This window comes from Sardina pilchardus, chromosome 16, assembly GCF_963854185.1.
Source record: "Sardina pilchardus chromosome 16, fSarPil1.1, whole genome shotgun sequence".
Taxonomy (NCBI): Eukaryota; Metazoa; Chordata; class Actinopteri; order Clupeiformes; family Clupeidae; genus Sardina; species Sardina pilchardus.
Window position 1 is genome coordinate 8,854,280 of NC_085009.1, and position 26,942 is coordinate 8,881,221.

General features: G+C 44.0%; 2 protein-coding genes across 3 annotated transcripts; one reads left to right on the forward strand and one right to left on the reverse strand.

The window, feature by feature from the left end:
• Positions 1-3,498: 3,498 nt before the first annotated feature.
• LOC134059822 (amino acid transporter heavy chain SLC3A2-like) lies at positions 3,499-9,399 on the reverse strand. Of its 2 annotated transcripts, none has more exons than XM_062516329.1 (9): positions 9,292-9,399; positions 8,828-9,022; positions 8,518-8,708; positions 7,485-7,658; positions 6,760-6,851; positions 6,493-6,635; positions 5,769-6,078; positions 4,675-4,746; positions 3,499-4,358 (listed from the first exon to the last, which is right to left on the reverse strand). In XM_062516329.1, the coding sequence occupies exons 2-9, from the start codon at positions 9,007-9,009 to the stop codon at positions 4,011-4,013; spliced, it is 1,512 nt and encodes a 503-aa protein (XP_062372313.1). In that variant the 5' UTR covers positions 9,010-9,022; positions 9,292-9,399; the 3' UTR covers positions 3,499-4,010. The 2 variants fall into 2 exon arrangements, with proteins under 2 accessions (XP_062372313.1, XP_062372314.1); XM_062516330.1 differs by having other exon boundaries at positions 8,828-8,999; positions 9,292-9,384.
• Positions 9,400-15,136: 5,737 nt separating this feature from the next.
• On the forward strand, positions 15,137-22,778 carry snx15 (sorting nexin 15). Its single transcript, XM_062516323.1, has 8 exons — positions 15,137-15,288; positions 15,826-15,861; positions 16,426-16,546; positions 17,476-17,591; positions 19,042-19,381; positions 20,061-20,222; positions 20,940-21,146; positions 21,619-22,778. Exons 1-8 carry the CDS (start codon positions 15,190-15,192, stop codon positions 21,747-21,749), a joined length of 1,212 nt encoding a protein of 403 aa, XP_062372307.1. The 5' UTR covers positions 15,137-15,189; the 3' UTR covers positions 21,750-22,778.
• The last annotated feature ends 4,164 nt before the right edge of the window (positions 22,779-26,942 follow it).

Genomic DNA, 26,942 nt, shown 5'->3' on the forward strand with positions numbered 1-26,942 from the left:
ATTACAGAAAAAAAGGTGCTTACTGTACAAAAGGTGCATTTGTGGCTGTATATTTTAATTATATTTAATTTGGAGTTTAATTGACCCATTAGATGCTTGCGTCATTACTGCATTCACATAGAAATTTCGGTATGAAATAGACTGAGGTGCATTACTGGCAAGCAAAAGAAGTTCCAAAACAAAACAGGGATACTTTATCTATAGCAGCATGTACACCACATATAGCAGTACACACACACACACACACACACACATATGTACAGTATATATACTGTATATTATATATAGAGAGAATATATATATATATATATATAGAGAGAGAGAGAGAGAGAGAGAGAGAGAGAGAGACAGACAGAAAGAGAGAGAGAGAGAGAGAAAGAGGGATGCACACAAAGGTTGATTTGTTAGTGATTTAGATTTTTTTTTGCTGGCAAATAGACTTGGCTGTTCCCCTGATATCCACTACCTCCCATATGAAAAAGAAATAGAAAAAACTTATACTACCAGCAATGTGTTTTATATACAAAACATATTATATACTCTTGAAAGTGGCCCCTTTCTCATTTACCTCATACAATGTCATACACAGATTTACTAAGGATCTTATAATGGTTTCACTGTCATTTAAAAATCTATCAGGATTCAGATAAAACATGGTAAAATTGTGTATGATTTGTCTATTTCTTTTCCATATGGGTTGGAAGCTTGTCCCATAAAAGACCATTATAAGATCCTTAGTAAATCTGTGTAACCTGAAACATATAAAACCTTGCTGTAAGGGCTATGACATGTATGAGGAAAACGAGAAAGGGGCCACTTTCAAGAGTAAATAATACAAGTTTTGTATATAAAACACATTGCTGGCAGTATAAGTTTTTTTTATTTCTTTTTCATATGGGCTAGGCTATATCTCTAGGAATTTAACATCTCTCCTGCATATATTTTAAATTATATACACATATACAGTACATACATAAACACACACACACACACACACACACACACACACACACACACAAAGATATAGTGATAAAGGCAATATAAACATACAGAGCCAGTATTAATGGTTAAACGCTTAAAAGAAGGTGCACACATTATCTCGGCTGCATCGTAAAAGAGGACTTCCCTCAATGTACTTTCCGAGAATGAAAATAAAGGTTTCAATCAATCAATCAAAAAACATTTCATGCTTAAAGTGTAAGTGGATACTGAATTAATCTGAATTCATCTGAATTCATACTGACATTCATCTCCACTTAAAAGTATTTGGCTACTTGTATTAAGTTTAGCTGACAATGTGTGGAGAGCTTATGAGGTAATACCTTGAGGGACTTCAAAGCGATGCAATCAATCATGGTTCGACATAAATCTAATTCAACAAAAGAACATTTTTCATTGTTCCATATGAATATGCTGTCTGGGCAGTCGAGGTACGTGTCATTAAATGTTCTTTAAGTGACTGAATCTGTGCAGTCGATGGGGGGGAGACATGCTGATTTGAAACAAGCTCATCGCAGATGACAGCGTTAGTGTGTTTAGGAACGGTCATGCAACCTCATGCAACAACCATGTGGCACACATGCCTGTATACTGTACATTCAATCTGAAGAACTGATAAAGACACGTAAACATGTTTTCAATAGAAGAACAGAGGGAAAATGTGTGGGCAAATCCAAAACGTCCTGTTGTCAAAAACAGTCCAAATGAATTTAGTCTAAATGTCCTCTATTCAGTAATTCAACCAACACTGATATCTTAATCTGTACCATTTATAAGCACATAATCTAATATGGACCTCGAGAAGTCGAGATAAATTGTGCACTTACAGTACAACTAGGTACAGCAATATGGGACCGGGAGATAATATTGTAGGACAATAGGACATACAAACATTTGTCCTCTTCGCTTCTAAAAATAATCATAATCCAATAGTTCACAAGAGCTTTGAACTGCATTTTCAGTCATGTGCACATGAGAGACATTTTTAGCGACTCAAGAACAAAAGACATTTCAGGTTATCAAAGACTCACCTACACCGGCGATGAAACCAACAACCTATTTAGCCTACCCAGCAGAGGCCCATAAATAGAGGGTTTGATCTACAATCATTAAGTGGGTCATTAAGGGCAATTCACCCATTTTGTGTCTGCACACATGACTGCAGTATAGATTTTTAAAATTAGTCACCATATGCCGTTTACCTCAAATATCACTGAGTAGAAGACCAACGATCCTTTCTCAACGTCTCTGATAAGACTAAAGGAGCAGTCAGACTTGCATGTCAAAAAACATCAACAGTGATCACACACACACACACACACACACACACACACACACACACAATGATACACAGCAAACATCTGAATCGTATTTTTCGTTTTAAAAAAAATCACACATATGCTAATAATTCACTTTTGACGCTAAGACTTTGTATATTTCATATATTTTTATCGCTCATACACACAGACGCACACACACAGGCACGCACATACACACACTTTTTTGTCTCCTATAGATGTACTAGGCCCGTTATTGATAGCGGCTCTGTCTACAAACGACATTGGGAAAGTTCTCTCTCACACACACACACACACACACACACACACACTTGTTTGTCTCCTCCAGATGCAGTAGGCCTATTAGGGGCTGATAGGGCCTCTGCCTACACACGACACTGGGAAAGTTCACACACACATAACATTACTCAACACAGGCGACGACACACGGGTACGGCACTGGTAGGCGGAGAGCGACGACCTGAAACACACGTGGTAAACACACATGTACCGGAACTACGGGTTTATAGCCTACATCTAGTGTATCATATGATCTCACAGTTCAATTGTGCTACGGTTCGATGGGATTTTCACTGTACTATGAACCAAAATCTGACATCTTGTTGAATAAAAACAAAGTTCTTACATTATTAACTTTATAATGAAAGGGGTGCTTAATACTGAGTAAACGGATGAATAGATAAGCATGTTTATCAATAGTTAAGCTACGCTTATCACAAGCAATTTGATATCAAACTATTCACATAACATGGAGGATGCACACTTCCATAATTCAAGTAGTTCAGATGTGCAGATGCCAAGTTTTGTTTGAGCGCCAACCATTCTCAAAGTTTTATAGTAAGGTTTGAATCTGATATGCATGTGTGTTTGTGTGTGTGTGTGTGTGTTTATGTGTGTATGACACACTTTAACACACCTGTATATTGTAGCTCTTCTCTTCCGGTTCTGGAGGGGATGAGAGATAACGGCACATGGCGTTAAGCCAGTGTCACACACACACACAAACACACACACACACACACACACACACACACACACACACACACACACACACGCACGCTATCTTATCTCTGTATGCCCGAAAACGCACTGAACACATGCACAGAAAAACACACACACACACACACAAACAACAAAATCAACACGGATATTAGTGACAAACAACGACAGGAAAGCAAGGCGAAAAAGAACAACAGCGGTATTTTGTGCCAGTGAGGGTGTTTTTTATTTCCTCTGGTTCAGCTTGATGACACATAGGTCTTTTCCTGCTAACTTTGTATCAAGGCAAAGTTGAAAGTACAGAGCGGTAAAAAAAAAAAAAAAGTCTGCCGTTCACATTGCACCACTTTCCCCCTCTATCGTAACTTTGTCTCTTTTTTAAAGGCAGTTAAATTAAACTCTTGTTTCAAAACTCTGTTCTGAAATTTTAAAAATTACCTTTCATAACACTTTCAAACAAATGCTCAAACACAAACAAATTCTCACCCTCTGAGGAAATATTTCTGAGCTTGAACAGGCCTAGTGTGGATATGGCAATTGTTCAGTAGATGCTCACTCTTGTATGTGTCTGTTTGCAGATAACCTTTAGCTTTTTTTCCAGAGTCTACCGTCCCTGTGTGCCTGCCTGTGTGTCTCACACATTTCTAGGCTGCATCTACGTGTGTGTGTGTGTGTGTGTGTGTGTGTCTATGTGTTGCGCTCGTCTCCTGGACTCTACGCCGAGAAGGGGTAGGACAGCAGCAGAGCCTGCCCGGGCCCGAGCTCCAGGACGTCCAGGTCCACCGAGCTGCCCTGCGCGTGGCGTTCCGTGTCGGTGCTGTACCGGACGGAGGCCTGCGCGGGCAGCTCCGGGTGGGCGAGGCGGAGCTTGGCGTCGGCCGAGCCCCAGTTGACGGCGGTCAGGAAGCGCTCGCTCTGGTCCCAGACGCGCACGTACGCCAGCGAGGCGGTGGCGTTGTGGAGCGCCACGTAGTCGCCGTGCGCCAGCGAGCGCTCCTTGCCGCGCAGGTCGCTCAGCGAGCGGAACCAGTCCCGCCGAGACTTCAGCTCTTCTCTCAGCTCCTACGGGCGAGAGAGAGAGAGAGAAAGAGAGAGAGAGAGCGTGAAAGAAAGAGAGAATGAAAGAAAGTAAGTGGGACAGTTACAGAGAGAAGTGGTTTTCAATATCAGGCCGTAAACAGACAAAGAGAGAAAGCAGAAGAGAGAGAGATACACAGAGAGAGTGAGAGAGAGAGAGACAGAAAAGAGAGAGTGTAAATATGGAGTTAGAAATGTGGTAATAGTGACAAATGTAACCATTACTAATATTACAGTATTTCAAAATGTGAGTGACAGTGACAGTTTCTGGTTACTAAGGCGACAAGTACACTTAAAGCACCTTTGCTGTAGTATTTTTCTCATCTTCAGGCCCCTCGTAGTCCCACACCATAGCAGGAGTAATATTAGTATCCTAGGGAAAGAACATCACACCATGACAAAAATGTACAGAGAAGATAGTGATTTAATGTAAAAGCCTTCTGTTATAAATTGAAGACAAAGGCTGCAACAGAGCACACACTTTCGCGTCACTCATAAACCTCTCGACTTCATGTTTTCGTTTTCGCCCACAGCATAATTTCTCACCGTTCATCTCACACCCCACCCCCCACCCCCCCGAGACCCCCTCAGCCCCCCCCCCTCCCCACACCTGCCCCTCCACCCTTACCTCGCTTCTCTCCCACATCATACATCACTCAGTTTCGCTCACCTCATCTCTCCGCCTGCCTGTAACAACCATCCCCTCTCTGTCTGTTTTCTTTTCATCCCCTCTTCTCACGTCACCCCCTCAAGGTCAACCGTGTCACTGTAGTTGCCTCCTCAAGGTCAACCGTGTCACTGTAGTTGAACAGGAACATGATGTGTGATGCCCCTCTCACCCCCCCCCCACCTCTCTGTTCATCCACCTCTTCCTCACCTAGTCCTCAGGGCCAAGCTCATCTCTAGTTGAACACAGATGGGCCTCTCCACACTCCTTGATATCATTTTCATGCCTCCACCTCTCTTCTCCCCTCCCCTCCGTTCATCTGGCCTTATTGTAGTTGAACACAGATGCACCTCTGCTCAAGCCCAACCCCCTCCCCGCCCCGTTCCTTTTACTCTGTTCAATCCCCCCCCCACTCTCCCACCTCAAACTCCTAATCTGGTCCTCGGGGTCTCTAATCCTGACTGTCGAAGACAGGCGTACCTCTCCACCTTCCCCCTCCTCATTCCCCCCTCTCTCTCTTTCTCTCTCTTTATTTCCCCTCTGCCCCACACACACACACACGCACACACACATACACACTCACTCACGCACTCTTAAAACAAATGTGTCATTTTTAACAACACCTCCATTGTCCACATAGCCACAACACAGTTTGTGTCGTTTCCAACACGTTCGTTTTTTTAAGAGTCACACACTCGTCTCCCCTCCGTCTTCCCCCCCCCCCTCACCTGGTCCTCGAGTCCGATCTCGTCGCCGTAGTTGAAGACGGGCGTGCCGGGCAGCGTGAACAGCAGGAGCTGGTAGAGGCGCAGCAGCTTGGGCGTCACCTGCGAGGCCAGGTGGCCCACGTTGGGGCGGCTCAGGCACCAGCCCTGGCTGGTCTGCAGGTGGCTGGAGTAGAGCTGCTGGATGACGTTGGCCCAGGACTGACCGCTGGCCGCCGGTTGCAGCTCGGGCAGCAGCAGGTTCATGCCCGTGCTGTTGAGCAACTGCGCCGCGTCGGATATGGTGAGTCCGTCGGCCACGCCGATGAGAGCTCTAACAGGGTGACCAGATAGGAAAGAAATAGACAGGAGATAGGAAAAACAGCAAGAGAAAGAAAGACAAAAAGATTTTAACACTGTTTTCTATGAAAAACACACTTACATTACATTACTGATTCTGAAATCTGAATATTTGGTCACAAGTAGCACTACTACTTTGTGACCAGCAGAGGTCGCTGTTAACTGTTCATTTCCATTTTTATCTAATACACATCTCCATTAGCAACTTTTTTTCACTAAAGGCAAGAAGGGTGCCTGTCAAAGACAAACAAACAAACAAAAAAAACCCTGGATATTTGACTGTCATTTATGATAATAGAACATTTCTTGTCAAAAAGGCTGAAGGTCAACGTGTGGTTCTTTCATGCAAGTCCAGAGAAGGCCCGTCACACAGAGACGAGAATGCTACCTTTTCTTGGCCCCTTCCACCTCCTCCACCTCCAGAGTGGCCAACAGTGGAGCCCACTGGTCAGGGCTGGCAGGGAACACCGCATCCAGCGAGTACAGCAGGACGCCGTCCAGCCCTTTGGCCGCCCAGAACTCCATGGCCTCCTAGCAACACAAACACACAGTGGTCAGACGATGAGGTGACGCTACAGCTCGACACTCGTCTTAACCTTGACCTTGGACTAGCATCTTGTCCTCTGGTTTCACTATCTTTATATCTATAACTGACCTTGAGACTTTGGGCCATGTTGCTGAATCCTCCGAACCATTGATTGACGTCACTTTCATAGTTGGGTGTCAGGTCCAAAACAATGGACATACCTGGACCAAAAGAAATGCAACAACATAAATAACTTTGAAATGAATGATAAAGACACAAAGATAGGATAAATGATAAGAAAAGAACGATGAAAATGAAATGATATGGCATCACATCAGTGTTAGTCAATGTGTTTTAAACATGGGTTTATATTTCCATTTAAAAAACAGGCAATATTGATGGGCAGAAGCACCATTCTAATCTCAGGTTACTGCCCACAGACTAGAGTGAACACAAGCTATGTTCCACTGACTGAAGGGTGTTGTTATATGCAGTACATTTCATATTCAAGATCATTGTCCTGATATTTGAGTATCCATTTTCTGTGGAGCAAACAGTATCTCCCAAACCTATGTCATATGACATGTCAGTGTGTGTGTGTGTGTGTGTGTGTGTGTGTGTGTTCTCATTATTCTCATACTCATGATTACTGAGCAGTATCTCCCAAACTTATGTCATATAACTTTGTACATGTGTCAGTGTGTGTGTGTGTGTGTGTGTGTGTGTGTGTGTGTGTGTGTGTGTGTGTGTGTGTGTGTGTATGTTCTCATTATGCTCATTCTCATGATTACTGTGTGCAGAATGACAACTGCTGGTGCAGTTCATGGACTTCATCTCCGAGACGGAGGGCTCACCCTTCTTGTGAGCGCGCTCCATCAAACTGTCCAAATCCTCCACTGATCCGAAGCTGGGGTCAATGCTCTTCAGGTTCAGCGTAGGCGCCTCGTTGACCTGAACAGTGTGGAGAGGGCCGAGGATCAGGCCCTTCACCTTCAGCTGATTCAGCTGATCCAACTTCTCCTCCACTCCTGAGAAAAAGGAAGTGGGAGGGAAAAAGAGAAGAGAAAAATGAGAAGAAAGGGTAGAGATGAGTGTGTGAGGGAGGAGAGAAAAAGAGGGCAAAGGAGAGAGGGAGAGTGAGAGAGAGAGAGAATGAGAGAGAGGGAGGGAGAGAGATAGGGGGGGGGGGGGATAGTGAACAACACATAAGCCAATTATTTTCAATCATTAAACCAGGTTAATGGCACTGTTCCCAAGGACAAATCACTATCCAGTCACAAAATGGCATTTGCAGCATTTAGTTCCACCTTCCAATCAGCCGCAAACCAATGACTAACACCCCCTACACACACACACACACACACACACACACACACACACACACACACACAGAGAGACTGTGGTGTGGTGCTGGTATAAGGGAGGAGATGAGCACCAGTGGTCAGCTGTCCACGTGGTATGTGGAGCAGGAGGTAGTCACAAGACAGGCTTGAAGCCCAATATGACTGGCTGGCACTCACAGAGACATGCTTAGCCAAGCTCTGTGCTCTTCCCTTCTGCAGTGAGGGAGTAGGCCTATCACTGGCCCTTCAAAGCGGTCAAATCTGACAAGGGAAATGCTAGCTATGACTCAAGTCTGGTTCTAATTTCAAAACCTGTCACGATGGACATGACCTCTTAAAGAGTCTGTAGAAGTCTGGAAGGCATGTGTTGCCTATCTCTCACAAAATGAAACATCATCTTCTTTCACTCTTCCCTTGTAGAAATGTATATCTTAATATTTGCATCAGTTTACAGGGATTTTTTTTCATTTTTCCATTAGAATAGGCTATGTTTGAACATCCAGTGAATCTTGGGAAACTCAGACTATGATGGAGAGGCACCAACCTGCCAGGCCCTTGTCGCCAGCGAAGGCCTCTACGTCTCTGATCTGGTACAAAGGTCCCTCATTCCACCAGTTCATCTCGGGCAGCGGCTTGCAGCGTGGGGCCTGGATAATGATCACGATAGCGCCAGCCAACATGCCCACCCAGCCGAGCCAGAACAAAACCAGCAAGAGCCATCGAGTCCGGACCCATCTATTTCGGGGAGAATTTTTTTTTCCAGGGTTTTGTTGCGTTTTTAGAATAAAAAATATAGACCTATACTCTGTGAAGTACATTTCAATTCCACTTTAATTTTGGCTGCTTTGACTCACCCTGCGGTGCCTGCAACTCGCATAAGTTCCTCTTTCGACAGGCCGGTGAATTTCACCTCCGAGTCCTCTGGGACCTTCACCTTCACGGAGCCGTTTTTCTCGGCCGAACCATCTCCGGTCATTGGCTGCTTCTCGTCCAACTCGTTGAGCTCAACTTCCTTCATCTCGACGTCTTTACTCATAGCAAAAGAAAGTCTAAATAATGAAAGATGATTTAATTTTCGGATATTGCAAATTAGTCATATATTTTATCCCTCTTAATTGTCATCAAAACCAATGTACCTATAGCGACTTAAGAGATAGCGTTAAGTAGCCTGCATTTGCTCATCACTTTGTATCATTCTAGGCTTCTCTCATTAACCACCCCACTAATCCCTACAGTTTTATTGATGTAAAGAAAGTATCGACCGCTATAATAAATAATCCAAACCAGGGGAAAACGACAATGCACATGTACTACTCACCTTTTTAAAATGGGACAGTCTGAAGATAGTTTCCCGTGGCGACCGTGCGCTCCCTGGACGTTAGTCCTCTGTTGCGACCACAAGGTGAAACAACTGTCCAATTTATAAACTTCCAACGCACATTCACCAACGCTCCGCCTACTGCTACACTATTGTATAGACTATCATGATAACTAACACTTTGCACTCTGGTCACTTCTGATTAGGCTGGAGAACTGTACACGCACAATGTGTTGTAGATTTTTTTAAAATAATAATTTTCTAAAACTGCGTTCGGCAGATAAGCTCACACATTGATAGACGGTTGCAGTAGGCTATAAGCTTCTCAACGGGTCCCTCCACCCCCGTCAGTTCTCATGCAGAGTTCAGGAATGTCTCAAACAAGCAAAAGGCTAGAAACGAACATGTTTCAAACTGATACTGAAGTGAGAAAAATATCAAGTCCGTGTTGAAAGGGTATGTGCCACAGTCTATCGAATTACGCACAGTTTAGGAGTGGTGAAAAGCTTTTCTGATTATTTCTGTGATGCAAGCAAACGCAACTACATACACATTTTATGTAACCAGTCATAAAGTGCTATAAAAGTTCAAAAAGTGCCAAAGTTCAAGAACTTCATATCCTGAATCAGCTCCATCTTTTTATGAGATAACCTTATCAACAGAACATAACCTTTCACACAAGTACTGTCGTTTTGTATCATCCAGAATGCTATACTGTAGGGCTTAGGGAGGCCTACAACAGACTCATGTAATTGCCATATGCATTTTCCCAAATTCAAATTTTGTGGGTGGGTACAGTATATTCGGGCTTCTTCAGGCTATAGTGGAACGACATGATCTCTTCCATTAATACAAGATTAAATCATTATAAATGAAGTCAACCAACCATGAAAAGAAAGAAAAGAAAGAAAATTGGACAAGGTCATGGACTACCAGAAAAACCTGGCAGCCGGTTTCGAATAAGCCTGCAGTGCTCTGTGCCAGATTTCCAAAACGATATCCTGAGTTACCATTTGGTTAAACAATCATCATAGATTTTGCTGTTGAGTTCAGATTGCAACAAACAGTACCGCCACTACCACCACGCGCATTACGCATTGTGCGTATAGGGCACCAAGGGGCGTCAGGGCACCGACATATAGCTTACTTCAAACTGCTTTTCATTCTTCCGAATGTGTACAAGGTCAAAATACAACAACAACATACATGGTGATATGGATCTTCTCAATCTCCACTATGCAGCAGATATACATGATGTTACTCCATTTAATTAGGAACGCATCTTGAGTGCACACAAGATGGTGGGGTAGAGAACTGGAAAAATCTCACAAGACGTTCAACAACTTTTCAGTTGCCTGCTCAGAGGAGAGAGCGTTACTGTCCGTGGTAGAAGTTCCCCGGCTCAGCCACAGTCTCTTTCCACTCAAGCGCGTATAGCAAGTTCCTTAATATATTTGCCAGCATCTTTACTCAATACAGGTCATACACCCTGTTGATTTCCTGCCAGTGGGTTTCTTATTCAATGGTTTCATGTATTATTTTCTGCTCAGCGAGTGCGTGTTCTTCTCTATCTAACTGCTTGTGGTTTTCTTGTGGTCACCCATGCCCTAGAACATAATGTTTGCAATGATAATTTCATTTATACATTTCTATGACACTCTGACATGTCAAAACCAATGAGAAAGCTTATGGTTAAAGATGCAATAGGGCCAATACTGGTGCTTTTCTGAACTGGAAATGTTATGCTGAAATTCAGTCGAGATGCACCTAACCTGCACTGAAAATCATGTCATATTACTGTTAAATAGGATGGATATTTGATGTTGGGAAGGATATCATCTAAGCACGGCCCAAACATTGTCAAATGATATCAGTTATTGGTTATTTAGACATGTGGCTTTAAAAACAACAAAGGAGACAGGAGAGAGACATTTTTAGTGACACCCTGACTTAACCTGGAATATCCAGAGCCTGCAATCTTTCTTTTCATAGTAGTATAGTCTAAAAGGTCATTATGTGGACTTAATGCCCTTAAAGTAACAGTGCACCATATGAGTTAAACAGGGGGGGGGGGGGGGTCACCACAAAGCAGTTCAGTTAGGGCACCCAAATGGCCAGCAGCAGCACTGGCAACAAATGTAGTTAATCATGAAGGAGACTTACTCAACAAAATATAGCAACATACAGTTGATTTTCCTTTTCAGTTGTTTCCTGCATGTCTGTTAAGACACTGGTCTGAAACAACATCCTGCTACAACATCCATGAGCCTCTTGGTACTCCAGCTGTGTCCATAAAACAGCACCTGCACACTGTTTATACTATCAGCTTGAGCAGGGTGGAGGGTATCTATCTGAAGAATATCTCCCTCACATACTCACACACACACACACACACACACACACACACACACACACACACACACACATGCATACGCACACACACACACACACACACACACACGCACACGCACCCACACGCATACACACACACACGCACACACACACTCACTGAAGCTGGAGAGAGAGAGAGAAACAAAGAGAGAAAGAGCACCACAGAAGCTTCTGGGATATAGATATCAGCATCTTCACATGTAATGGCCAACACCCAACAATATGTTTCGGCTTCCTCCATGTACAGCATTGATAGGCTCGTGAAGCACTGCCTCACACACAGACAGCTATTACACTCTTAAGCTTACAGTAATTGATTATGGATGGTCCTCAAACACAACAGCTTTAGCCCCCGAAATGGCCAGATGTAGTCTCTCACTCTATACTGTATATAGTTTGTCATAGTTTGCATGCTATAAGCAGTGTTGTGCATTTTGGGTCTGTTTAAATCTAGTTTATATTTTAAGGAAGCACCTCAATTTAAACAACCTTTCTCCCTGTTTCTCGATCTGTCTGACTCTCCTTCACGCTCACATTCTCACACACACACACACACTCTCTCTCTCTCTCTCTCTCTCTCTCTCTCTCTCTCTCTCTCTCTCTCTCTCTCTCTCTCTCTCTCTCTCTCTCACACACACACACACACACACACGACCTCTAACCGACTTCCCCATTCGGCCCAAGTGAGCAGCAACAGTAACCATCCAGCTTAGGGAGGGAAAAGTCTCTGAGCCGAAGTAGTCCATCCAATCTATTCTTCATCCCCACAGTGCAGCAGGGGGGTGCTGGGTTTACGTGGAGAGCAGAGCACGCTTAAGGGGTGGTGGGGGATGATCCGCCTCTGTGAACTCATTTTCAAAGACCACCACATGTAAAAAAAAAAAATCACTGAAACAACAACATTTTAGCAAAGTGGGGGGTTTGAAATGTGTCTCTGTGAGAGAGTTTCCGTCCTTTATTTGCTATGGAGCTTTCATGTTGCCGACCTTTGATGTCACTGTTACTATTTTGGGTCTAATGATGTAAAAACATGATTAATTTTTTCAAGGTGCAGTTCATAACATATATAATCCACTACATTATTGTCTCTTGAAAACGGCCTGGTTCTGTTAATGGAAAACAAAAGTGGTTCGAACTGAGTCATAAGTAATTCCAACCAATTCAAGAATTTTTTTAGGTCTCCAACAGGTAGCTTGCGAGCTAAACAGCTTCCCGCCTGTTTCTGAGAAGCTCCTTAAAAGGTTCAGTCACTTTTGTAAACCTAAATGGGACTCAGCCTCATGCATTGACCATGATACACACAATTTACAGATATCACGCTAACGTTGGTGCTGCCTTACATGTTATAATCTGAATATTAAATACGAGTTGAAATCCGTTCATTTTGTTCAGCAGGTGTCTCCAATTCATGGGTTTCATCAAGCCTCTTTCCAAAGGTGTACAAAACCAAGCACCTAGATTATGAATGCAGCCTGCATGGTGCTTGATTAATACACTTGTAGAAAGGCACCTGATGAAACCCATGAATATTGTAGGTAACTCCTGAGCTACAGTAGCTCCTCACCGGTTTCTGTGTAGTTTTCTCCAAAAGGTTCAAGGGAAGTGTTCATCTGATAACAACAGTCACTTGTTAAACCTGTTCAACAGGCCCCTTAAAGCTCACTCATTGACTATGAGATTGTGTAATATACAGTATCTGACTTACTGTCACTCCCCTGTCCTTATCTTATGACTTTGCCTGTCTAACTGACCATTGCACCTCCACCTCCAGCATTACAGTTGGAAACGGCACTGTTCTCTTCACAGCGTCCACCTCTCCCTTTGTTGCCTCATGTCATGTCCACTCTTTAGTAGTGTGTTCCTGTCCTGGCTCTGCCCCTTTCAATATTCATCCCTCATTTTAAGTTGGATCTAGGCAGTGGAGCAGTTGCTACTCTTCTCTCTCTCTCTCTGTATCTCTCCCTCTCTCTCTCTCTCTGTCACTCTCTCTCACACACACACACACACACACACACACACACACACACACACACACACACACACACACACACACACACACACACACACACACACACACACACACACTCCCTGTTCTACTCTCTCTCAGGACAGAAACAATGTCGGAGTGTTTTCTCGCGTGACAGAGCACAGAATGTTGGCCCCTGTGGCGACTTTAGTGAGGAGAATTTCAAACAGTCTGAGGGGCAGCAGGGCCATGGGGATTACAATTAGAGTTCCTCCATGGGAGACACACCACCCCCAGGCTGCTATTTTAGCATAAAAGGGCCCGGAAGAGGGCGATTTGGTCTACATGTTTAATTCCAAAGTTATTACTTCAGTAGAACAGTTACTCTTGACCCAAATGAACACAAACACAACATATTTACCCCAAATAACATGGAGCACATACTGTATACATAAATGTAGCCGCTAAGAGACTGTGTGGCTAGACAAGGAGATTATCCTCATACTGGTCACTGCTGGTGGAGCGACTTTTCTGTTTTTAAAATTAAATTGATGTACATCCTCACAAAAGTGCTTTAAATAAATACGCTCTCTCTCTCTCACCCCCAGCAGGCCCTGTAAATTACCTAGTCTATGATCTTATAAATACAGCATATTAGGGGTCGAGTTAGCAGAGTAGTATATGACCAACTGAGAAAGGAGAATGCTACAGTGAGCTCATGAGTTGTGTGTGCCCCCCCCCCCCCCCCCCTCCTCCTCCTCTTTTGAGCAACATTTGTGTTTGGACAGCTCCACCCACCCCCTCCTGAAAAGCACATCACTCCAATTCACTATTCTTCCCACGGGCCTACTATAAAGGGGTCCTTGTGTACAGTATTTGCATTTTAGAGACTGCGGTGCCCTCTATGGTCATTACTGAATACAACAGGACGAGGGAGCCAACAATTCCCTTTTAACATTAGGGCTGAGGTGTAGTATTTTTTCGGTGTTTTTTTTTTGTGCAATCAAGTTTCTATATTTTAATTCAATATAGCCATAAACCTATTTCTAATTGTTTGGATACATGTTTTTTTTGTTTGTTTCTTCAGCTATTCCTGTCTTAATTCAACAGTTTCTGTGATAGACCAAACCTAAAAATTGCTGTGCTGAAATTCCAATTTTACTGCTTGTCTTTATGACAACAAAATCACCATCATCACTCACTCACTTAAACCTACATTTCTGGAAAATAATTTCTTGATAAAGATAGGGAAGATCAGAAACAAATTTCGAAACCCCTTTGGTAGGCTACCTATTCAACTATGTAAACTGAACATATTAAGCACAACTTCTGCCACAGCTAATAACACATTGCTACTGGATCAACTTCTCCCACAGCCACTGCGGTTCGCTGTCTTCTGAAAGGGGCGTAGATTAACAAGAGCTGCGCATGCGTTTCTCCAAGCAGGAAGTAACCGAGAACCCAAACATACGACCAGTGACAGTCAGCCACAAACGCACGCCTGTGTGTAGTTGCTGAACGCATATCCCTAATAATCAAAGATGTCCAGAAAGGTTAAGGAGGAATATCATCGTTTCTTTTCCGTGACTGATACACGCACCCACGAGAAAGGACATACGGAATACAAAGTTATGGCAAGGGTCAGTCCAGTCAATTAACGTTAACGTTTACCTAGCTATCAACCTACTGCTAACATAACCGATGCGCTTAGCTATTAACTTTCACTTAACTGACGTCTTGACATTATTGCCGTTGCATAAAGTATTGTCGTGACATGTGTAAGAGTGAGGGGCTGTCATTCCTAAACAGTCATATCAGGTCATGTTTCCTTTGATGGTCGGATAACTTAACCTTTCAGGCAGGTTCCCAGGTTTATGACCCTGGAACTCAACCCGAGTACAATAACACTGTCTCTTTCTGCCTGCATAATTGCATTACCTATCTTTCATTTTGCACGCATTTACATGGTAAATACTAAGCCTCACACATAGCCCTAGGTTGACATTTGAAGTCGGTCTTAATAACGCATTGTTCTCTGGCATGATCTGCTGTACCTCGTGATGCCTCCCCGAAGCTTGACTTCCCCCACTGCTGTTTAGTGGGGGGTGGGTCTGCATCCCTGCTACCCTGCAGCAAACTTTCTCAGAACTCTAACTCTTCACCATCTCTATTCACAGTTTGTGTCAAAGAGAAGACCTGAAAATGTGAAAGAGGTGAGTTAAAAAGCGTGTTTTATTATTATTATTATTATTATTATTATTATTATTATTTACAAAACGTGTTTTGTTAACCAAATGAGTACACAGCACAACACCGCCTACATAGTAGAGTTAAGGGTTTACTGTACACAATTTAATGAAATGGTTTCCAGAAAGAAATGCAAAACTGTTGTCAACACGTTTTACCAGTTGGGCAACCTGAATAAGTCTACACTTACTGTAGCATTCAGTTTATGTTGACCAGAGAGAGATGTTTTGAATAGTTGGAAACAACAAAAAATTATATCTGATGTTGATATTGTATGATTTTGAAAAGTGTGTGAAAGGCACCGATATGGCAGTTTGTTCCAGAAATATATATATTAAAAAAACAAAGACACCTGCTTTTCTGAAAGTTTCCATAAAATATGATTCCAAAATATAAAGATACCTCTAATCTTTAATAACTTGTTCGTCTGAATATACTGTACATGTATATATACTATGTGTAATACACATATGACTCTGATGTTGATGATATATTGAGGAGTATTGGTGTGCCGGTGTGTTGATTGGCAGGTGGTGGTATGGCGTAGGTACTCAGAACTGAAAAAGCTGCATGGGGAACTCGCCTACACCCACAGGAACCTCTTCCGACGGCAAGAGGAGTTCCCCCCCTTCCCCCGCGCACAGCTTTTTGGTACGTCCCACCAGATGCCTCGGAGAGCTGTAACGTATGTGTAGAATGTTGAAATGAAAAGTATGTGTCGTTCCAGTGGAAAACCTGTTGGCTTCAATGTCAGATTCAAACACGTAATGAAGTCCAGAGGGATGCTAGACCTCACCTGTTTTAGAGAGACACCAGGGATCTTTTTTCATGGAGGTCCCTCAGTATTTCTATCAAAATGACTTTCTGAAGTTGTGTGGATAGTAGATAGACCCACCTCTGTTGGCCATCATTGGCCACCATGAAGTCCTCAGTTTTTCTCCTCCTTAATGGCTTCCGTTTGTTCCAGAGGTTTCAAAACAATGTGTACACATGCAGCTGATGGGTCACATGGGAGACTGTATTATGTCCCGTCCTGTTAGCCGCAGCATGTTTCCATAGCAACCTGAAGGACAAATGCCCATTACTGTTCCGTAGTATAACAAGAAAGATAAAACAGTGGTTCCTTTATGTACTGTTTATAAAAACACTATATTTTGTTGGCACAGGGGGAATGTCATGCACTATGGAGCCCACTACAAAATACAGAGTCTGTTTCAATATGTTTAGCGCTGTGCTTCAGAAGTGGCTATGACAGAAATGGAAGACAATGGAGAGAGAGGTGATGAAAAGTCTGAGATATAATCGCTAGACCCACAGCTGAGTATGATCAGTCATATCTGGACGTGTCCAGGAAGCAAACAACGCTCATTCGACAAACTTCTGTGCTGCATACTGTAAATCCATTCACCCGGCCCCAGAGATGTCTTTGATGGACAATATCTCCATATTTGCTGTGTACCACCATTCCTGAGACAGCAATTATAACCTGCATGCATGGATCTTATGTTTGAATAGAACTGAGCTGACTAACCTTACCTCCTCTCTTTCTCTACCTCTACCTCTCCCTCTCGGTCTCTCAGGGCGGTTTGATGAAGCGGTTATTCAGGAAAGGATGAAGGCTGCTGAAGCCATGCTGCTTTTCACCACCAACATCCCAGCACTGTACAATAGCCCTCAGCTCAAAGATTTTTTCAGGGTCAGCCTCTCTCTCTCTCCCTCTCTGTAGAACAGGCTTGAATGCAGAGATCTCTATGTTGAGACACACATACACTGCAACACCTTTCAGCTCAAGTACTTTCTTTTAACAATAAAAACAAACACACTGCGGCAACCAAAAACATCACTGCACTACATTACAAAACTGCAATACATTGTCAGTGACACAACCAGGAAATTACACCAATTACACATACAAACATACACCTTTAGTATATGCACTCACAGCTACAGTTATAGTCAGTAATTTGCCGTTACAGACTCCAGGAGGACACCAATGAGGTGGAGTTCATCAAAGCACAAATGAGTTGTACTTGTATGATATACTGGATCCCAGGCAGCCCACCATTTACTTTTAGGGCGTATTCACACCAAGAAGGTCCGTTAGTTCACTTATTTGGTCCGGACCAATTTTTTTTTCTTTTTTTCTTTTTTAGTGCTGTTCGCTTTCACACCGTGATTAATTGCAACCGGACCAGAATTTATAAACAAAAGCACATGTGCTAAGGTCGTTCAACCATTGGCTGGTAAACGTGTAGGTGGGGTGAAGAATAGGAAGCCAAAGTCAAAGTTGGCCTACGTAAATACTCTGTTTGCGTACTGTACTCGTTATTATCCTAGCAATATAGTTTATACAGTTACAGCTTTGCAGAAGTGCTTGAGCGTCAAGATCGTTTGATGCAAGTTTAACAATATCATGCTCGTAATTTGGCAACGACGAAGACGTGCAACAAAACAGCTGAGAAGAGCTCATGTGTGTCCAACATGCTAAAAGCAGCCCTACGGAAGACGGAACGGGTAGGAGATGCAAAATGAAATTATTGTTGGCAAAAAAGCGTTAGCCCACTGCTGCTTACAGCTGTTGTGCGTCACGGAGCTATCCTACATTTCCCATAATGCGCAAAAACTACGGGAGCTCGTCAAATCCAAAAAAGGTAGATTTCTGTAACTGGGTCGGATCGAGGTCGGTCTGCTTTCACACCATAAACGAACCGCACCAGGGTTCGATAGGAACCGCTCCGAGACCACCTCCTCAGCTGGGTCTCGGTCCGCTTGTTTGGTCCGCACTAGAGTTCGAGTGATTGTATTCACACCAGTCAAAAAGGTCCGAACCAAGCAAGAAACGAACTTGAGTTCGTTTTAATCGAACTAAACAAGGCAGGTGTGAATACCCCCTTAGTTACTGCTACTGCTACTGCTACTGTTCTAGTTGCCGTTTCGAACGATGTTCAAATCCTGTGCCATGTGATAAACCTGCATACGATATATGATGTGATATAAAATCTCCTTTAAAACGCCTCTTCTCTCTCTCTCTCTCTCTCCTTCCCCTCCCCCTCCCCCTCCCTCCCTCTCTCTCCCTCTCCCCCCTCTCTCTCCCTCCCTCTCCCCCCCTCTCTCTCCCTCCCTCTCCCCCCCTCTCCCTCTCTCAGGGTGGGGAGGTGACCCGGCCGCTGGACCCCTCGTCCGTGTCCTCCACCGATCTCCCTCCCCCGCTCATCCCGCTGCCCAAGGGCTCGTCCACCACGCTGCAGGCCGAGGAGGAGCAGGGCCACGAGGCGCCCCTCCTGCCCCAGGAGCTGGACTCGGACGCCGGCTCGGAGGGGGACGAGCCCGAGGTCGGGGTGGAGGCCTACGGGGAGATGGAGAGCGGCTCGTCCCCGGCCTCCCCGGCGAAGGAGCTGGCGGAAACGCGCGCAGAGTCGCCGGAAGTCACCGGAACAACGGAGGAAGCGGAGAACAACGGAACAGAAGAACCGCCATCTGCCAGAGGTAACTCAAGAACAGCCAAACAACAGAACTGTTGACAGCCAACCAAAACAATCAAAAGAACTTATCACAAGGGACTCAAGTGCTAATTTCGTAACCTAACAACCTGATTTCAGAGTCTGACGTTTCAGTAACGTTAACGTTTGGTAAGAGTTACCAGAACGTAATTTGATGACAGGAGCGATCCAACATCCAAAACAGTCATACTCACTCCACATCACACCCGAGACAAGTAAATTAAAACGTCAGACTATCGATGTACATGTCCGTGTTGATAGAATCATTTTAGAAATAATTCAAACTAACCTTGCAACTCAGCACCAGATTAGCCAGATTAGCACCAGATGAACACTGCAATTTAAGGAAGGGCAGAAATTCACTGAAAATGGTCTCCACCGACCTATATCACCCCGACTAATAAGTTGGAAATGAGGTCCTATGTCCAAAATTCCGAACTATTCCTTTAAGCCTGTGTGCTCTCGAAATGTAAGGGACACATTTGTAGGGACATTATCCACAAAATGTACCCACAGAAAGAACGAATCATACTTTTCAGATAGCAGAAGACTTATTAAGGGTGTTGTTGCACTCATTTAGGCTTGTTTACTTGCACACGGTCATACGATCATATAATATCATTTGAAAATCGAATGATTCTGACCGTGTCTGTCGTCCACTCCAGATGCCTCTCCCGCACCCCCGGCCTCCACCACAGAGAAGCCTGATGAATCTCAGGAGGAATTTGATTTGCTCTTTGACACGGCAGGGGAGGGGCCTGTGGACAACGCCCCGCCCCCTCTCTCTGACACTGACCTGGCTATCTTCGATCCATGTGCCAAAGAAGGTGTGACTCATCTCATATTTCCTATTGTTGCTCTGGGCCAAATGAGGGTCACAGTCTCTCACATTACAGTACACTTCAATACCAACCAACCAACAAATATTTCTAATCCCCTCAGTTTATTGAATTACAGAGGCGGACATCCCAGGTTCAGAAAGTACAAGTCCTGCCAAGTATTTGACCCAACCATTTAGTAAACCAGCTCATCCTAATTAGCAGGCAGGTAGATCAGATAATTAGTGATATCACCCGTTTTAAATGCACACGTAGAAAGAATATATGGCTGGATTTTTACTTCCTGGAACTTTCTGGATGTCCACCTCTGTTGAATTATCTGAACTGTAAACTGCAACTCACATCACTACCTCTTAATGCAGTTTCAACTTTCAGCCAGAAGAGGGGGCAGGTAGGTTATCTGAGATGACCATGAACACATCCATGTGATGCTGCCAGCTTGGGTTGGCATGAGAGGACGGATAGTCAGTTGGAGAGTGCTGTTATTGTGCACTCCGATAGGTCTCTTTCCCTGGCTGACTGCCGCACTTATCATCATGCCCAAGCTTTGATCTTACCGGAAGGGGGAATGGGTGACTGAGGCATGGACGCCATTTTTAAAACCTTGTAATGTATATCGATGCTGCTATGCAGAGAAGAACCACAGCCAATGTAATGACGCGAGGCTATTAGGTTCTCTGACAAAGTGTTTCTTCTCCTGCACAGACCAACCTTACGGTTCGTTTGACAACTCCGAGCTGCTCGCCACAGCTGTGGCCAATGAGAGCGGCGAGTCGGCCGGGGAGGCGGGATACCTGGCCCAGGCGGCCAATGAGCTGAACGCTGCCCTGGAGAAGGAGAAGGCAGGGGACTTCGGCGCGGCCATCCTGCAATACAGAACAGCGGTCGATATTCTGATCAAAGGTGTACACGGTGAGAGAGAAAGATAAAGAGAGAGAGAGAGAGAAAAACAAAACAAACAGATGGTGTAGAATAGAAGCGAGTTTGGAGGGTCCCTCAAGGGTCCTCCTTGAAGAGCCTCTGTGCTGGTGGACAGACATGAGCTCATTATGCATTTACTCTGGGGCAGGGGCAGGGGCAGGGGCGGTAGTTAATGTGTTGATGCCCCAGACAAATAAATCTGTCTCTTATTAGCTCACCCTATGCTTCACTTCACTCTGTCCTTCCCTGCCTTCACTCTTGCTGCCCAAGTGCTTCGGATGGCCTTTGCCCTTTTCTCCTCCTTCAAATGTGTTCCCCTTCTGTCTCCTTATTGTGCTACTGCTGTACTTCATCTTCATTTGCATGGCTCTCACTCCCTGTGTCTCTCTCTCTCTCTCTCTCCCTCACTCTCTCACTCCCTCTCTCTCTCCCTCTCTCTCTCTCCCCCCTCTCTCTCTCTCAGGAGACCCAGACCCTCATCGCAGGGACTCTGTGAAGAAGCGAACAGCTCAGTACCTGCAGCACGCAGAGACGTTGCTCAACCTGCACTCCCCCGCACACACTCCCACACACACTCAGCACCAGAGCACATAGAGCCGCTCCGCACGCACACACACACACACGCGCACACACACACACTCCCACAGACACTCAGCAACACATAGAGCCGCTCCACACACACACACACACACACACACACACACACACACAGCACCAGAATACATAGAGCCGCTCTTCTACAGACCCCATTTACAACTGTGGCACTTGAACACACACACACACTCACACATTGTCTCACACACACCTCTACACACAGACACACACACACACACATAGACATACTATGTGCCGACTCCATTATTTCCAACACAGCCACCTAAATATAGCTTGTAAACACTGTTATGTAGCCACTAATGGGACCATTGGCACACCTGTTTAGGTTTAAACCAGAAAAAAACCCACTCCCACCTATTTTCTATGAAAACAATTTTCACACACACAAAGCACATATATGGTGGATGGACACAGCGAGATTAATCAACCGCCATTAGATCAAAGATGACAAACAAACACTAAAACACACACACGCACGCACGCAGGTGCACACAGAGAAAGAGAACGCAAGCTCGCACGAAGCTCACACAAACTCGAAACGTCTTTACACTCATAAGTCACCGCGCGCCCCTTCAGATTATCCACGGTACGTTCGCGCTCTTCCGCCCGAAGTGCGTACGTACACCCACACCCGATGACTCCCCCCTCCCGAGCTCTCAGTGCCTCTTCAGCACACCTACGGACACTCACGGCACCTACTCCACGGCATAAATATCACTATGCAGACACTTTAAAGCACAAGTGGGAGGACTCCTTGTGTATACGAAGAAGGACTTGACTGGAAACCAGTATTTTAGAAACTAAAATCTACTGTGACCTACATACTCTTAAAAAAAAAACACAAACGCCTTAACGAGTGTCCTTGCAGCCTCTGTATTTATCTAAACTTTAATTTATATACCCTTTTGAAATGTTCATACGCGCATGTATGATGCCATTGTAAATAATGTCTTGTTTCTATGTTGTAAGGTATTTTGTACATAAGAGAAATAGACTGGAATGATCAAAGGCTTTGTGTCGGGCTTGTTGTTACCTCGACGCGCCACAAGGTGTCTCTGTGGAGCGAAAGTGTCTGGTAGGCCAAATTAGTTCACTTGTGATCAAGACATCAAAAATGGATGAATCCTCATTGCCATTCAAACCTATACTTAAGAGAGTACTTAGACACCTAAAGCCACTCTCCCTCGCGGTCTCCCGCTGCCGTGGCGACCCAGAGACAGTGGATGGATGGAAGGATGGATGGAGGGTGTTGATGGGAGAGATAACAGACCAGGCCCAGGGAGGGGGAAAGCGAAAAGAGGTGATTAGAGGATAAGCATGGATGATCTCTTCATTGTCCGCAGATGGAAAAAAATCCCCTCCCTTTTTTTTCCCCTCTCACCTCCCACTGTTTTTTGTTTTTCATGTATGTGTGTGTGTGTGTGTGTGTGTGTGTGTGTGTGTGTCTGTGTCTGTGCGTGCTTATATGTTTGTGTGTGTGTGTGTGTGTGAGAGAGAGAGAGAGAGAGAGATGGAAAGAGAGTGTGGCCACAGGAAGATAAAAGAGTTTGGAAACTGAAAGGGTTCTGTGTGTGTGTGTCTGTGTCTGTGTGTGTGTGCGTGTGTGTGTGTGTGTGGTTTTGCTGCGTGGGCGTATGTGTGTATTTTTCAACCAGAGAGATGGAGAGTGTGAGACAAAGAGAGAGGGAGGTGGTGGAGGAGAGAGTGTTATGGTATTAGCATGCTGAGAGTGTCAGTGCTCAGTGTCCCTCTCTCACTCCCTCTCCATCCCTCGTTCCCCCCCTCTCTCACTCCCTCTCCATCCCTCGCTCCCCCCCTCTCTCACTCCCTCTCCATCCCTCGCTCCCCCCCTCTCTCACTCCCTCTCCATCCCTCCTATCTCTCCCTCTCGTCGGTGTCCATGGCAATTATGCCATCAAAACACTCCAGTCAAAGAGGATAATTGCAACCTGAGTGCTAGAGAGAGAGAGACAGTGTATGTGTTTGTGTGTGTGTGTGTGCATGTGTGTGTGTGTGTGTGTGTGTGTGTGTGTCTGCAAGTGAACAGAGAGAGAGAGAGAGAGAAAGAGAGAGAGCGCACATCATCATATGTATGATGCTGTTAAGGTTCTCCAGACCTGTGTGACAGTCATTTTGGTCAGAGTTCAAAGAAGCTGTTTGCTCTACTGAGAGTGCTCCAGGATCCTCCCTAATAAACCTGCATGCCATACATCCTTTCTTTTTTCTCTCTCTCTCTTTCTGTCTCTCTCCCTCGTTCTTTCCCTGTCTTTCCATCTGCCTCCGTTACTCACATAATCTCATCTTTTTTTCATTCGGAAAATGCATAAACACAAGACAGCTGTATTAGTCACATGGCATCCATCAGGGCATCTAGCATAACACACACCCAAAGGGACACCTTTGTTGTAAACAACACATCTAGAATGCATCTATGTACATAGAACACTGCCTTATGGAGTCGCACTGTTGAAAAAGGGTGCGTTTTTAAACAGCTTATTATGCAAAATGTAGCATTGTTCGACAACAGGATACAAGGTTTGTCTCATATAGTATCATCATTCCATAACAGTGTATATGTAGTTGCCATTTTTGTATTTTAGCTAGTTCATAGGTAACTGCGTCCAAATAGATATGAAATGAATGCATTACCATGCTGGATTAATATGATTCCCAGCCATGTGAGCTAGAAGCAAGCATGTCCATAGATTCTACATATACTGTAATATATAGCATATATATATATATGTATATACGGTGCCTTTCATGCTCTCTTGTTTAGTCATAAACATCCTCTTTTTAAGCAAGTCTTAAATCTCCTACCTGTACCTCAACAACCTTGGAGTTCAATGTTGCAAACAATGTTTTACTCTCAATGAATCAGCTCCCCCAAATGTCTCTCTCTTCCTCTGAGTGCTACCAGAACTAATAAATGAAGAGGGGGAGTAGCCACAATAATAAAAACAAACAAAAACATTGTTTAGTGCAAATAGTAATAATGGCGACTTCGCATCAGTCTTTCTTCAAGAGTAAGTTGAACAGTGAGTCTGACTGTCTTATTATATCAGGGGATATAAATTTGCAGATAATCCAGAAAACCATTACAAAGGAACCAATTGCATTATTTGATGCCCCCTACCTAATATAGCATGCACTGGAGCCAACACACTCTTGGGCATACCCTCAACCTTATCATGACAAAGGGCCAAATGTCTCTACTGTAACGGACTTACAGTATCATCTGATCCTTTCTGTGTGGCCTTTGATGTGTCTATGTCCCCACACATTCAGAACATCTATGACAAGAAGGAGAATCATAACTGATCACACTCCTCTCTTTAAGCAAGCATGTTTACAGACCTCAAGTCAACTGTCAAACTCAGTAGATGATTGAATGGATAGTGTTAATTCAGAAATGGCAAATTATGGATGGCATTGCTCCATACAAATTCAAGACAGTCACTGGCAAATAGAGAGCACCATGGAAACAAAATTCAGCTGTTAAAATCATAAAAAGAGAGTGTAGGAAGACTGAAAGAAATATCATACACATACAAATGTAAGATCCTTTATGAAATCCATAAAAAAATGCTCCACTCACACAACTCTGAACTATGTAAAGCAAGACCGTCTTTCTTTCTATTTTCAGCTGTCGAGAAGTTAACAAATCCCCCCTCACAACTACAGTACAAACTTCTCTCAGCTAATGAATGCAATGAGTTTGCATCTTTTTCAAATCAGACTGACCACATCTTATTAACCCAACATCTGGAACCTGCAGAGAGAGGGAACTAAATCATGAGACATGCTTCAGCAGCACAACGTCTGGACCTCTGAGGACACAGGAGAAATATTTGTTGGTAAAATACGCTGTCTGAACATGATTAAGGTAGCAGCTAATAACTAGCAATGTTTACATGGACAGTTTTTTTTTGTTTTTTTTGTCATTTCGATTTAACGGTATTCCGAAAAATTGTAGTGTGTGTTTACATGGGTAGTGTGTGTTTACATGGGGATTCTGATTGGATCAGCCATTTTTATTCCAACTGAGGTGCTTATGTGAGAATTTTTATTCTAATTGAGCTGTTATTCAGTTTCAAATTGGATTCAAAGTGTCCATGCAAACGTGGCTATTGCTATGCGGATCAGCTTTGGAACCAAATGGCCCAACTATTGTCAGTTTAAATCTACTTAAAAGCCAACTGTGCTCAGATGCTTTCTGCTCAACTGATCAAATGCACATCCTGTTAATTAGATGCACTCTGTCTTTTTATATTCTATACAGTATTTTATGCATTTGATTTTCTTTGTTTACTATTGCTATTTTATGTTTTTATTATCTATTGTTTACTATTATTTGCTTTTGTTTACACAAAGCACACTGAATTGCCCCTGTGCATGAAATGCACTATAAATAAACTTGCCTTTTTCTGCCATTCTCTTCTCCTCACCCTTTCCCTCAATCACTTTTAATCTCTATAGTTCTCTGCCTCCCTTTCTCTGACTGTCACCTTGCCCAAGGCTGTATGAGTTGCCTGCTCTCTCTCTCTCTCTCTCTCACACACACACACACACACTCACACACACACACACACACACTCTCTCTCTCTCCCCCTCCCTCCCTCCCTCCCTGACACACATACACACACACACAAACACACACACTTTCTCTAACATGAAATCAATGGGCAAACACTTTTGCTGCCCATCGATCCCTTCAACTGTCTCTCCCTCTCTCTCTCTCTCTCTCTCTCTCTCTCTGGCCATTCTATCCCCCTTTTATCCTCCTCCTCCCTACTGTTCTGTCCCTTTCCTCTTGGGGGCCAAATTTTTATTCCAGCCACATTTTGAATCGCTCAAATATGCTAAATCGTTACACATATAAATGAGACGATTTGTGAAATGTGAAAGTATCACCAGCCTGGAGCTCCATCACAACGTGCCAAGGCCACTCAGGCACATAACTTTAGACGCTGAAATCTCACGAAAGCCAATGAAGGGTGTAGCATTTAGTCATTTGATTCACATAATTGGACTTAATATTTTTAATCGATCCTCAACTGCAGATCATCTATGTCCATGCCATATATACATATCTTGCTTTCATGAAGGTTCCCAGTTAAGGAGTAGCTTAGGCACACCTGCACATTATAGCCTACTAGTGGTTTTGCTGTA

Coding starts and splice junctions, on each gene's coding strand:
- LOC134059822 (XM_062516329.1), bottom strand. CDS start 9,009: ATGAGTAAAGACGTCGAGATGAAGGAAGTTGAGCTCAACGAGTTGGAC. Junction 6,636..6,759: donor ACATGGCCCAAAGTCTCAAG/GTCAGTTATAGA, acceptor TTGTGTTGCTAG/GAGGCCATGGAGTTCTGGGC. Junction 4,747..5,768: donor AGATCGGACTCGAGGACCAG/GTGAGGGGGGGG, acceptor TTCTTTCCCTAG/GATACTAATATTACTCCTGC.
- snx15 (XM_062516323.1), top strand. CDS start 15,190: ATGTCCAGAAAGGTTAAGGAGGAATATCATCGTTTCTTTTCCGTGACT. Junction 15,862..16,425: donor GACCTGAAAATGTGAAAGAG/GTGAGTTAAAAA, acceptor GTTGATTGGCAG/GTGGTGGTATGGCGTAGGTA. Junction 16,547..17,475: donor CCCCCGCGCACAGCTTTTTG/GTACGTCCCACC, acceptor TCGGTCTCTCAG/GGCGGTTTGATGAAGCGGTT.